Here is an 11,490-nt window from a genome sequence, read left to right as displayed (position 1 = left end):
CAGCCTGGGCCAGCTCATATGTACCAACATGCAGGCCAGACTCTGGGCAAATTATGACGTGGTGCTGCAATCCAGCCACACAGCAGGTGCACCATGCAATAACTCAGCTGGTAGAGTGGAGGACTGTAGTGGTGCAGGAAGGTATTTTAGGCTGAGGTTTCAGATCCAGCTCAAAGGAGCTGCCTTTTTGCTGGTCATCTCTGCTACAAATAGGCAGAGCTTCACTGTTTTTTTTGGGGGGGGGGGGATGGTGGTGGTGGTAAGGCCAAAGGCCAAAAGAGGGCTCAGAAGACAAAAAACAGAATAGGAGACAGTCTGCTTTAACAGTTGTTCAGCATCACTTCTGTTAGGTAGATTACCTGTAAATTAAATGTCAACTTTAACAAAATTAACTGCACCTTTCACAAATACAATGTATACATAATTTAGGGGGGCGCGGTGTTCTGGTGGAATGTGGCAGAATAGAGTTCCAGATCCTCTTTGTGGAAACAAATTCTTAAAAAGTTCATCAGGGGCACTGGGGGAGTGTGACATCACAAAAAGAAAATTTTAAAAATAAGACTTAAGCAAAGGGATGCCTGGTAGTGTCTGTGGGGAAGTGGGGAAGCAGCCAGACAGTGCAGGTGACTTGTCTAGACTGGGTTCTGGCAGGAGAGACAAATATCAACTGCAGCCTTCCCAACAGAGGCTTTTCTTCCCCTGCAGCAGTGTGCCCTGGCTGCTGCTCCACATGCTGACTCCCAGGTGGGTGCAGCTTGAATTGCAGCCCCAGCAGGACTGAGCCATAGCTACTCAGCCACCGCCGCTACCCTCCTCCTCTCTTGGACTGAAGCCCATGTGGCCTTGACAGTGCACTCCTTGGCTGTCTAAAGTTTGGAAACTGCCTTAAAGTAGAGGTAGGTCTGTAGCATATTAAAATAATATTGTTTCATAGAATCCTGTGTGTTTCTCCTTCATTTCCTATAGAGAGTTCTGGCACCTCCTTTTCCAGGAAAAAAGCCCCGATAGTAACAGATCCAGCCTCTCTTGTTAGCTCAGATAGATAGTCAACTGCTACATATCTTCTCTTGCATATTTCAATGTTAGTCCAAGATAACCTTTTGATGGATTCTAGCCTATTGGCCAGTTTTCTGTGTTTGCAACCCTTAATAGCACCCACATCTGCTGCCTCTGCTGGCAGTATATGTTACTGAATATAATGTCAAATAATAATGTTCTCCCTAAAGGTCTACATTCAAATCTCCACTGAGCAATGAAATGTTTAAAGATTTTTTGACGAAGCCCAATCTACTGCACCCATGGTCTATTTGGAACAACCATGAAATGAGCATACAATACAAATCAAGGAGACCTGAAAGAACTGCTAAATTATCAGGCCACTGGGATCTGTCCAGTCCTTAGTGATAGTTTAGTGATAGTTTAAGAAAGGAAAATTCTCACAAGAATTCCTACAGGTGACCAGCAAGCATAATCCCAGGCAAGTTGTTAGATTTTTTTTGGTTTTGTAACCACACTGGTAAACAAGAGTAACTAAATATTGTATGTAAATATTGCATGTTCTATAGTTTAATTTGGCATTTGCTTCATATCCCTACAACCTATCCTGAACAGAGTGTATCGAATGTTTCAAACAGTCTTGCTGTAATCATTGTGATTATGGAACAGAATTATCAGAAGATATTCCTGAAGAAGGGAGGCAGCTGAGGTTAATTTATACAATTGTTGGTTGCCTACTTGTTGATGGTGATTGTTGGTTGCCTAGTTGTATTTACTAGTAAGCAGGGCTTTTTTTTGTTTGAGCAGGAATGCACAGGAACACAGTTTAGGGTAATTCGGCATCAGGGTTGTGTGGCCTAATATGCAAATGAGTTCCTGCTGGGCTTTTTCTGCAAAAACAACCACCTGCTAGTAGGGGATAGTAACTCTTTACATACTCAGAGATCCTGTTTACTACTGCTGGGTGGCTGCAGGGGCCCTGGTTTAAATTAAGCTCTTATCCCACAAAGCCAGAATTTGTGCTAGGAATACTTGAAGGTTAGGAGTGGCTTTGATTACAACATATTGCTTCTAGGATTCAAATTCCTCAGCTCTGACAATTTATCTGCGTGGGTGTAGCACTTTGTATTTCAGTAAACAGGAGAGGAGAACCAGGTGTGGGAGTATCGAGAAAGGGGGGAATGTAACCAATGTTGAAAATAGGTAACATGAGATCTGCTTGCCTGATAAATGTTAAATTGTTGCCATATTACTTACTGTAATTTCACACTCATCCTTGGAGTTTGCAGGAGGCCTATAGAAACTATGGAGGTTAAGGACACTTGTCAAGACAGAAACGTTATATTTATTATATTAAAGTTATGGTTATACCATCTTTGTTTTGGGAGGAGAGATTGTTGGTATAGGCTAGGGAGACAATGAAGGGCTTGGAGTAAATGAACAGGAACTTAGCCTGATGGGATCATATTATTATTTGCCAAGGATGGTTGCGGTGCATTTAAAATAATATTTACTCATGGAATTACATTTAAATCAAACAACTAAATCTCAGGGAATCAGGTCCCAATTAAAATGTTGACATAATTGAGTTCCTAGCAACCTTAACAAGCTCTGTATAGAAAGAAAGGCTCAATGATTTGATTCACTGCAGAGCAATTTAGAGGTTCTTGACAAGAAATAATCTGTTTTTATTCAAGTCTTACTGAGAATTATTAAGTAAACAAAGGCATATTTCAAAGGCTCTATAGATACACTGGACTATCTATAGAGTACACAGGTGGTGGTGTAAGAAATGGTTGGCCATTGGTTAAAATGAAGCAAACGGGACACAGTTGAGTTGGATGAAAAGGCCCAAGGGGTAACTGCATTAGTGCTCTGACCTGGATAGCCCAGGCTAGCCCAATCTCATCAGATCTCAGAAGCTAAGCAGGGTTGGCCCTGGAAGGGCAACTTCCAAGGAATACCAGGATCGTGACACAGAGACAGGCAATGGCACACCACCTCTGAAATGTCTCTTTCCTTAAAACATGTCTAGCTCACCACCTAGCAATGCATAAGCCAAAAGAGCTAGAACTTCTGGATGCCAGATAATCTTAGGATTTTATTTATTTATTTCTGTTAATTTCTGTTCCACCCTATCCCGCAAGCAGGCTCAGAGTGAGTTACAGCAAATTTAAAAAGTAACAATGAATAAAAATTAACAATAAATTTAATGGTTAAATTAAAACAAAAAAATTTAAAATACTCAATTTCACATGGAAGACAACTAATCAGGCCATAATACAAAGACTTACTAGCAATACTACACATACTGCCATACATACCCTATTAGTCTGTTGTAACAAAACAGGAGTGCAAAATAAACTATCGAAGCTCAATTTTTTTGTGAGCCAGAGTTCCAATTATGAAGTACAAGTAATGAAGTGAGAACTTAAAAGTGAGCTGTGGCTCACACAAACTTGCTCTGGAATATTTTTTTTGCCACAGGGCTTCTGCTTTATTATACTGTATAGGTACATCCTGTATTTAGTTTTAGTGGATGAAATAACCTTTAGACACATAAATTTTGTGCAAACTGATGTGCAGAATCGAGAAAAACTCAACGACCTGTTCAATCTTTGTTATGTAAAATCTAGGACAAAATTCCAACCCTTTCCTCCCTCCTGCGTAGTTGTTCAAGAAAACGAACCACCGAGTTCTTGCCGCTAACAAGAAGTAGGGGTGGCTGATCCCTGATCCACTCGAAAAAAGAAACAGCGGACGGCTGAAGTCAGCCGCGTGCGGAACGCAGTCTATATATGCCCATGGGCTTTTTACATTTCGTCTTGACGTCACAGGCTCCAAGGAACCCCCGAACCACAGCCACTCGCTCAACTCATCCTCAGGGATAACAACTCATAAGCCACGCAAGGTCTGCCACGCCTCTCTTCCCACCCACCGACTATCTAGCCAACCAATCAAAGAACGAAGAGGGGGCGTTGTTTTCCTACGCGGCCCCGCCCATCTGAACAGTTTCAAAGTTTTAGAACCCTAAAACGGAAGAGAGCGGGCCAGAGGCTTCCATCGTTGCCTGGTATCCCTCTCTCGGAACTCGAACGGCCCAATCAGAAAGGGCGGGGCCAGACTCCAGGGGCGTTCTAGCTCCTCCTCCTCCTCGAACCGCGGCTCAATCTCAGAACGCGGAGGCGGGGCTTATCGCCTCGTGGTCCAATCAGCGGGCGAGCGAGACGCTGCTGCAGCCGTGCCTCGCCTTTTCGCTCCACGACTGCAACAAGCCGCGGGAGTCGCTCGTAGTTAGCCGCAGTGAGTCTCCGGGGCGCTTTCGGTAGCCGGAGGTTGGCGGGAGCGGCGCCATGGAGCAGGGCTCGGCGCAGGAAGCTGCTGCAGCTCCGGAGCCTCCGGGCCCGGGGGCCGTCCCTTCCTCGGTCCCGGGCTCCCGCTCTCGTGGCCTGGGGGGCATCGGCTCGGCAGAAGCGCTGGCGGCGCTGGGCGCGGTGGGGCGGCGGCTGCTGTGGCTGCTCCCCGTGTACCTGGCGGGCCGGGCGGGGCTGAGCCTGGGCTTCGTGGTGGCCGGCGTGGCCCTCTACATGGGCTGGAAGAGCCGGCGGCTGGGCAAGGAGCGGTCGCTGCGGATGGCTGGGCTGCTGCTGAGCGACGAGGAAGGGGCGGTGAACGCCGTGGGGCTGGGCCAGAACCCGGGGAAGAGCGATCTGCCCGCGTGGGTAAGAGCCATGCCCCGCTGCTCCCCCCCTCCCCGCCCAAAGTGTGTGTCGCTCCCGCTAACTAAGGCGAGGTTCAGGGATTGATAGCAGCGCACTCTTCCACGGAATTGCTCTCTAGGCTAAGCCCTTCTAAATAAATGCACTTAAGCTAGAGTGACTCTACACACGCCTGTTGGAGGTCACTGAAAACCCCGGAATGCCTGTCATTGTCAAACCAGCCAAAATAGCCTAACACAGTGAAGCAGCAAGGGTTTGAATACTCCATCTCTCTGCCTCAAGCTGGATTTTAAAAGGGGGGGGGGGCGGGCGGGGGGAATCTTGTCATAAATGTGGCTTCTTATATGGAGTTCTGCTCCTTCTCCTCTGCGTTCAGAAAGATAAAGGGGAAAAGGAAACCCTCCTACCAGGGCTGAGCACATGAGGATAATGTGACTTGTGTTTTAATGCAGCTGTGCAGAGAAGCCCTCAAAGGTTTCTTGCCCAGAAAAATACCTGCTATAGTGCCTGCCTGGATAATCGTTTTAAGATCTTGTGCCCTTAAAGAATAATAAAAAGGCTGACCGTAAAGCTTCCGAGCCTGGAGAGCAATTTTGACTTTCACCGTCAAGTGATCAGCTGTTTACAAGCATGTCCAAACAACTTGGTATCTTCAGTTTACATCATTGACCAGAGTCCCACTCTTCCAGGCCTTGCAGATTTCCATTCTGACTGGGAAAACTATGCTAGAACTTGGCCCAGGAGTAGGTGAACTCTTTCCCCTTTATTCATTATGTTACATTCCGCTTCCCTGTTCTGATTAACAGAACCCCATCTACTCTGTTGCAGTTCCATTTTATTTATTTATTTGACACATGTACTAGCTGCCCTTCTTTCATACAGAGCTCAAGTCTGCTTACAGCATAGATTAGGGGTCCCCAGCATAGTGCTGGTGGGAACCATGGCACCTGCTGACACCTTTCCAAGTGCATGTGTGGTAGTTTTTGAAAGCAAGTGAGGCCAAGTGGGTTTTTTGCTCCCAAGGCTTTTGATCAGCCTTTGTTGATTTGATTGGCTGTGTAGTTTTTTTTTTATGTTGGTTTGGTAGCAGTAACAACCACAGCACAAGGACCTTCACTGTGATAGCTGCAGGAGCCATTTTTGTGGCTTGCTCCACCTCATGCAGCAACCATTTTGCAGCTGTGCCCACCATGCCAGAATTCCAGAGATGCTCACACACTCAGAAACGTTGGGGACCCCTGGCATAGATAAAACACATAAAATAAGTTTAAAACTTTAAAACCATGATTTCTCTCCCTGCCTTGAATTCCTTCCCTTTGCTCTTTGCAGTAGCTTCCCCACATGTGTGAAATTCTTTTCTGGAGACATTCTTTCTATCTCTCCCTCACCAGTTCTCCAAATCTTGGCATCATCTGCAACTCTTACCCTGTTCCTTACTTGGCTTTTCTCTGCCCACTCTGGGATGTGTTTACTTTATACTAGGGAAATGTTCAGCCATGCTGTGTGGAAAGAAATTCTAACAGATGGGGACTGGAAAGATGCAAAGCAACAGACAAGTCACTCTGCATCGGTGATCTCCCTATATCTGTTGATATCAGATGTGTCATTAGCAAGGGGGAATATCATGTTCTTTGCATTTCATCCTTTTGGGCAGCCTGGTTAACACTCGTTTGGTTGTGGCAGAAGTAAATCATCCGTACTGTTTAGGATCAAAATGCCTCAGGGAAACAGACGGTAGCCTGATTGCTAAAAGCAGATTAATCATTTGGTCATCTAAATACTTGACATGTGCAAAAAAAGGTCTGTCCTTTGAGATATTTTTATCCATCTCCTTGTGTCTAAAAGGCTGCAGATCTGAGATTTGCCATGCTGCAGCAGATATAGAAACATCCTGAGTTTCCAGTTAGACTCTTGGTGCCTCAATTCAAGCACAGTGTGCCATTTACCATTTTCCACATGATCATCACCCTTGATCACTTTGATACATGAGGCTGCTGCTGTTGCAGGCCAGTTATCAGGTCACTGACCTGGAGGAATGTGATAGCCTATTTCTGTGTCTGCTCTTAAGCAGAATATGTGAGCTTGCTTGCTCCTTTGAAAGAGGGACACAGGCTGCAAAGTCTGGATTACTTAACCAGGTACAAGCCTGAGGCTGACTCCGCTTGTTTGGGGGAGCTATCCAAAGATTATTAAATACTTGCTAGACAAAGTTCATAGTGGTTTTGCAGAACTGAAATTTTTGCAAAACTTTTACTGTATATTATGCAGTTACCAAAATCAGTAACCATATGGTTTAATTCCAGTCTCTTTTTCTGTAACAAGACAGCATTTTTATAACATGGTTTTATGGCAGTGTAGGTTTCGCACCCTGTTATCAACTGCCACTGATATGGGATAGGGGATGCAGAAAGCTGGTGTCAGGACTTGGAAGAGGAGGAGGAGAAGAAGAGCTGGGTTTATACTCTGCCCTTTGAAGTGGCTTACAATTCCTTTCCCTTCCTCTCCTCACAACAGACACCCTGTGAGGTAGGTGGGGCTGAGAGAGCTCTTTTGAGAACTGCCCTTGAGAGAACAGCTCTGAGAAAACTGTGACTGACCCAAGGTCACCCAGCTGCTGCATGTGGATGAGTGGAGAATCAAATCCAGCTCACCAGGTTAGAATCCACCAGTCTTAACACTGCACCAAATCATGAGTTGTACTCATGGTTACAGAAGGCATAGGTGAATTCAAAGTGTAGTTGGTGGTTTTGTGGGAGTTAGACATTCACTCTAACATGTGGTTCTGGCCTGAAATACCCACAAGAAGTCCCTAAAATCTGTTATCTAGTCATTTAACAGAAACTTGTTCCCTCAGGCTGTTAGCTGTTTCCTTGCCTTATCAGGATTTTTACAAAGTAGCTTTTTTTGTGATGTTGGGTAACATTCATTTCTGACTAGTATTCTTTGGTGATTAGCTTGCCACATTCCAGTCTTGTGATACATAGTAACATCATTGCAAGTTCATGTTCAATAGCCTGACTTCCATAGAAGAGCAGAGAAGGATATGGAAATCATAATGGAGGGACAATTTTCTGGTGGGGTCAGGGATAGCTCTTTTTTACCTTAGACCCTTGTGTGGTTACTGATAGGGCTAATATTTAGTACAATGGGGGAGAGTGCATGAAGAACTCCCTTTCTGTGGAAATCTTGACTTGTTTGTCCTTGGGGTAAAGTTGGATGCTTGCATGGAGCAAAACTCTTACAGGATCTGTTGCTTTTGCTGCAGCAGCGAATGGATGGGGAAGATCCCTCTTCGTAACAGCAGTGTACTAAATCTAACCTGTGTTGCTCAGTAGCAGCAGAGAGGTCAGAGGACATGATGCTGTGAATTAGAATTGTTTCTTGGTGTGTGAGAGCTTGTGATTTACTGTTTGACATTTCATTAGTGGATATGGCATTTCAAAAGGAAACATTATGTGGATCTGAAGTACAGTTGAAACAGAATTGCTAGCATATAGTCATGCAGCCTTGAATGCAGCTTTGTTTCAAATTTTGCCCTCTGAATATTTGGGGGAGAGGTGGATGTGGCTCTTGTCAGGAAAAAAAATGTTCCATGTTTGTGAAAAAGGGGGGGGGGTTTGTTCTGTTACCCCTTTGAAATTAGTTTTGTGACTTAAGATTGCCATCCTCCAGGTGAGACCTAGAGATCTTCTGGCATTTCAACTATCTCCAGATGACAGAGATCAGTCCCCCCCCCCCCCCCCAAAAAAAAAAAATCTCCAGTAATTTCCCAAACGGGACTATTCTATGCTGTAACTGTGTGTTCATGTTTCAGGAAGACATCTGTTTTAGCGCCCCCCCCCCCCCCCCCCAATTTTCTCTATTTTGAGCATTGAAACAATGGTAAAGGCCAGAGAGCTTTCAGACAGTGTCAGCAGGACAGGCTCATTTAAAAAGATCATTTAACTTCTCCACTCTCCCTTTTGTGGTTGCCAACCCTGAAGGCACAGAAATTTTCCTATGGCACCTTGCCAGTCACACTGAGCTGGTGTTGTGTGATAATCATGCATTTAATATAACCACCGCCTTTTAAATTAAGAAAAATTTTTGAGTGCCTAGGACTTCTTGATTTACGTCAGGTCGAGATAAGAGCCTTAAAAATGTCTCCTTAAAAATAACATATACAATGGCCGCAAAAGAGAAGAGCCAGTTTATTATAATCTGCAAGTTCAGAAGACAGTAAGTTTAGGAGTGGCTTATCCCATCCTCTTTTTGATGTGCGGCTGTTTTTGCATGTGCACAGCTGTGAAGATTAAGTGTTTCGCTGCAAGCCATACATGGACACTTTTGCATTTGCTTGTCGCAGCACTGATGACCTCAGTCTCCTAGACTTGTCTGAGATTCCTGTAATTCAGACAGCTGCACAAGGCCAGGACTCTTTGTGTTTCAGAGTGGAGTTCTAACATCTGGAATAAAGAAATTGCTTAGGCTATATTTAAACAGCTTTAATCCAGGAATCAGTTGTTTCCTTCCTGACTTTAGGACTGTGGTGGTGACAGTCCAGTTCTGTCCATGTTTGGGAGTCAATCTCACTCCTTCTCATGGCTTGCTTCCAGCTAAGTGTGCTTAGGGTTGGAGACAGCATTTTTTAAACTAGTGAGGTCTGACTCCAAATTTTGATAGTCTGTTAGGTGCCACTAGACTCCTGTTTTATTTAGCTAAAAGTGTGTTCCTTGAAATTGCCTACATTTCTCTTCTTCAGCTTTCCTTCAAATTACTTTTACATGCCCTCAGCCGCTTCTCTTTAAGTATAGCTCAGGTACTACTCCTGTACTGTTTCTCCCCTTCCCCTGCCTTCTTCCTGGCTTTCCCCCAATCCCCTAGCTCCTCCCTCCCACCTTGTGCTGCTTCATCTCCAGCTTCTTAGTTACAGACTCTGTGACTTCAGCTTTCCCTGGTAAAGATCCTAAGTGTAATATACAACCCATCCTCTGCAGTAGTTAAGTGCAAAACCCTCATTCTCTGTAAGCTTGATCTGGATAGGACATTCAAATAGTTTGTCCATCTTTTGATGGAAGAGCCGTAGAAGCTCCTCTGTAATCGTTTGGTAGGAGCAGGGAAAATTTACATTTTGAAGTACTTGGAGCAAAAAGGCCATGGTCAGCTGAGCTTCTAAACATAGTGACAATATGTTAGTATTTGTGCTGGTTTAGCAAAAGGCAGGCCAAGGAGCAGCTGTACACAGAGTTCTGTGCATTGGCTCTCAGTCTGGGCAGCAAGCTTCTCTGCAGAGATGATAGCATCTTTCCTCTGATATATCTTTCTTCTGAGTTGTGGTTAACCTGATTTTTACAAGGCAACTCACTGAGTTGGAGTCTGAATTTGCATCTCTCTGGCCTCATTCGTAGGCTGCAAATGGTTGTTGCGTCATTTGACTGCAGTCTTCCAAGAAAGTAATTCTCAAACTACAGCAGTAATTCCCAGATGGCACACTCCAAGAAGACTGGTAGCATGTCACATGAAATTAATTAATTAAATGTTTGCGCCCTTTGGATGCACCAGTCTGTAAAGGAGGCAGCCCTGTAGAATCTCTTCTTGACATACTTCCTCACCTGCCCACTTCTCATCCCCTTAAAATGAGTAGTTTTGTTATATTTCTGCATCAAGTGTGATTGAATGATCCCTCTATTCCTATGCAAAGAACTCTAGGCTGATCTTGACTGAGCAGGGACTTGTATGGCCCCTTCAGACTCTGTGATTCTCACTTGTCAGAATTCCCCCCCTCGCCTCTGATAAGGTTCCCTATCATGTGTCTGGGTGAATCACTGTTATGCATTTCCTTCCAATTAGGAGCTAAGGTCTGAACAGTGACTCATGTAGAAATGCATGGTAAGTTTTGTCTGAGGGCAGCTGCCTCAACCATCTCTGTTTTACAGACCCTACAAAAATGTAGCGAGTTCTGCAGGGCCCGAATCTCTCTTGGGAGAGTGTTCCACCAGGCCGGTGCCAGAGTTGAAAAGGATCTGACTCTAATTGAGGCTAACCAGACTTCCTTTGAGGCGGGTGCACCAGCAGTCGTTAATCCATTGAGCGTAACTCTCTTTGAGAGGCATACCAAGAGAGACAGTCCTGAAGGTTATGTTGGTCCCAGACATCATAGGTTAAAACCAAAACCTTGTACTTGATCTGGTATTCAACTGGGAGCCAGTGCAGCTGGCAGAGCACCTATTGTATATAAACATTGGCATTGGTGGTAACACTCCATCAGAAGTTGGATCCCTAATCCCATCACCTCAGGGCTCAGGCACAGGACCTCCGTCTTTGATGGTTTTAATTTCAGATGACTCTGTTTTAACCAACCAGCCACAGCCTCTAAGCCCTTGGCTAATGTATTGAGGTGGCATCTGGATGGCCATCCATCAGCAGATAGAGCTAGATGTCATCTGCATACTGGTGATAGCCCAGCCTGAAACTCCACACCAGCTGGGTGACGGGGTACATATAAATGCTGAACAACATGGGTAAGTGGGATGCTGCATACCAAAGGGTAATGTGGTGAAACCTTCTTCTCATTTGTACCCCACCTTTTTTCCCAGCAGGGACTTACTTTGTTCTCCTCTCCTCTGTTTTATCCTCATAACAACTGCATGAGGCTGAGAACCTGTGACTTGCCCAAGTTCACCCAACAAGCTTCCACGGCAGAATGGGGATTTGAACCTGGTTTCCCAGGTCCTTGTCAGACTACCCCACTACACACTGGCTCCCTTTGAAAGTATATCACCTCAACAATGAGAGT

The 11,490-nt window shown here is 44.9% G+C and overlaps 1 protein-coding gene across 1 annotated transcript in view; it reads left to right on the top strand.

Annotated features, from left to right (window-relative positions):
- Positions 1 to 4,349: 4,349 nt before the first annotated feature.
- The window catches only part of ESYT1 (extended synaptotagmin 1), a 58,793-nt gene continuing 51,652 nt past the window's right edge, over positions 4,350 to 11,490 (top strand). Inside the window, exon 1 of the mRNA XM_060252026.1 lies at positions 4,350 to 4,718. Within this exon, the coding sequence (XP_060108009.1) occupies positions 4,350 to 4,718 (369 nt within the window). The remainder of the gene's footprint in view (positions 4,719 to 11,490) is intronic.

This window comes from Heteronotia binoei, chromosome 13, assembly GCF_032191835.1.
Source record: "Heteronotia binoei isolate CCM8104 ecotype False Entrance Well chromosome 13, APGP_CSIRO_Hbin_v1, whole genome shotgun sequence".
Lineage (NCBI taxonomy): Eukaryota > Metazoa > Chordata > Lepidosauria > Squamata > Gekkonidae > Heteronotia > Heteronotia binoei.
Note: the sequence above shows the minus strand (reverse complement) of the source record. Positions and strands in the feature narration are given on the sequence as shown.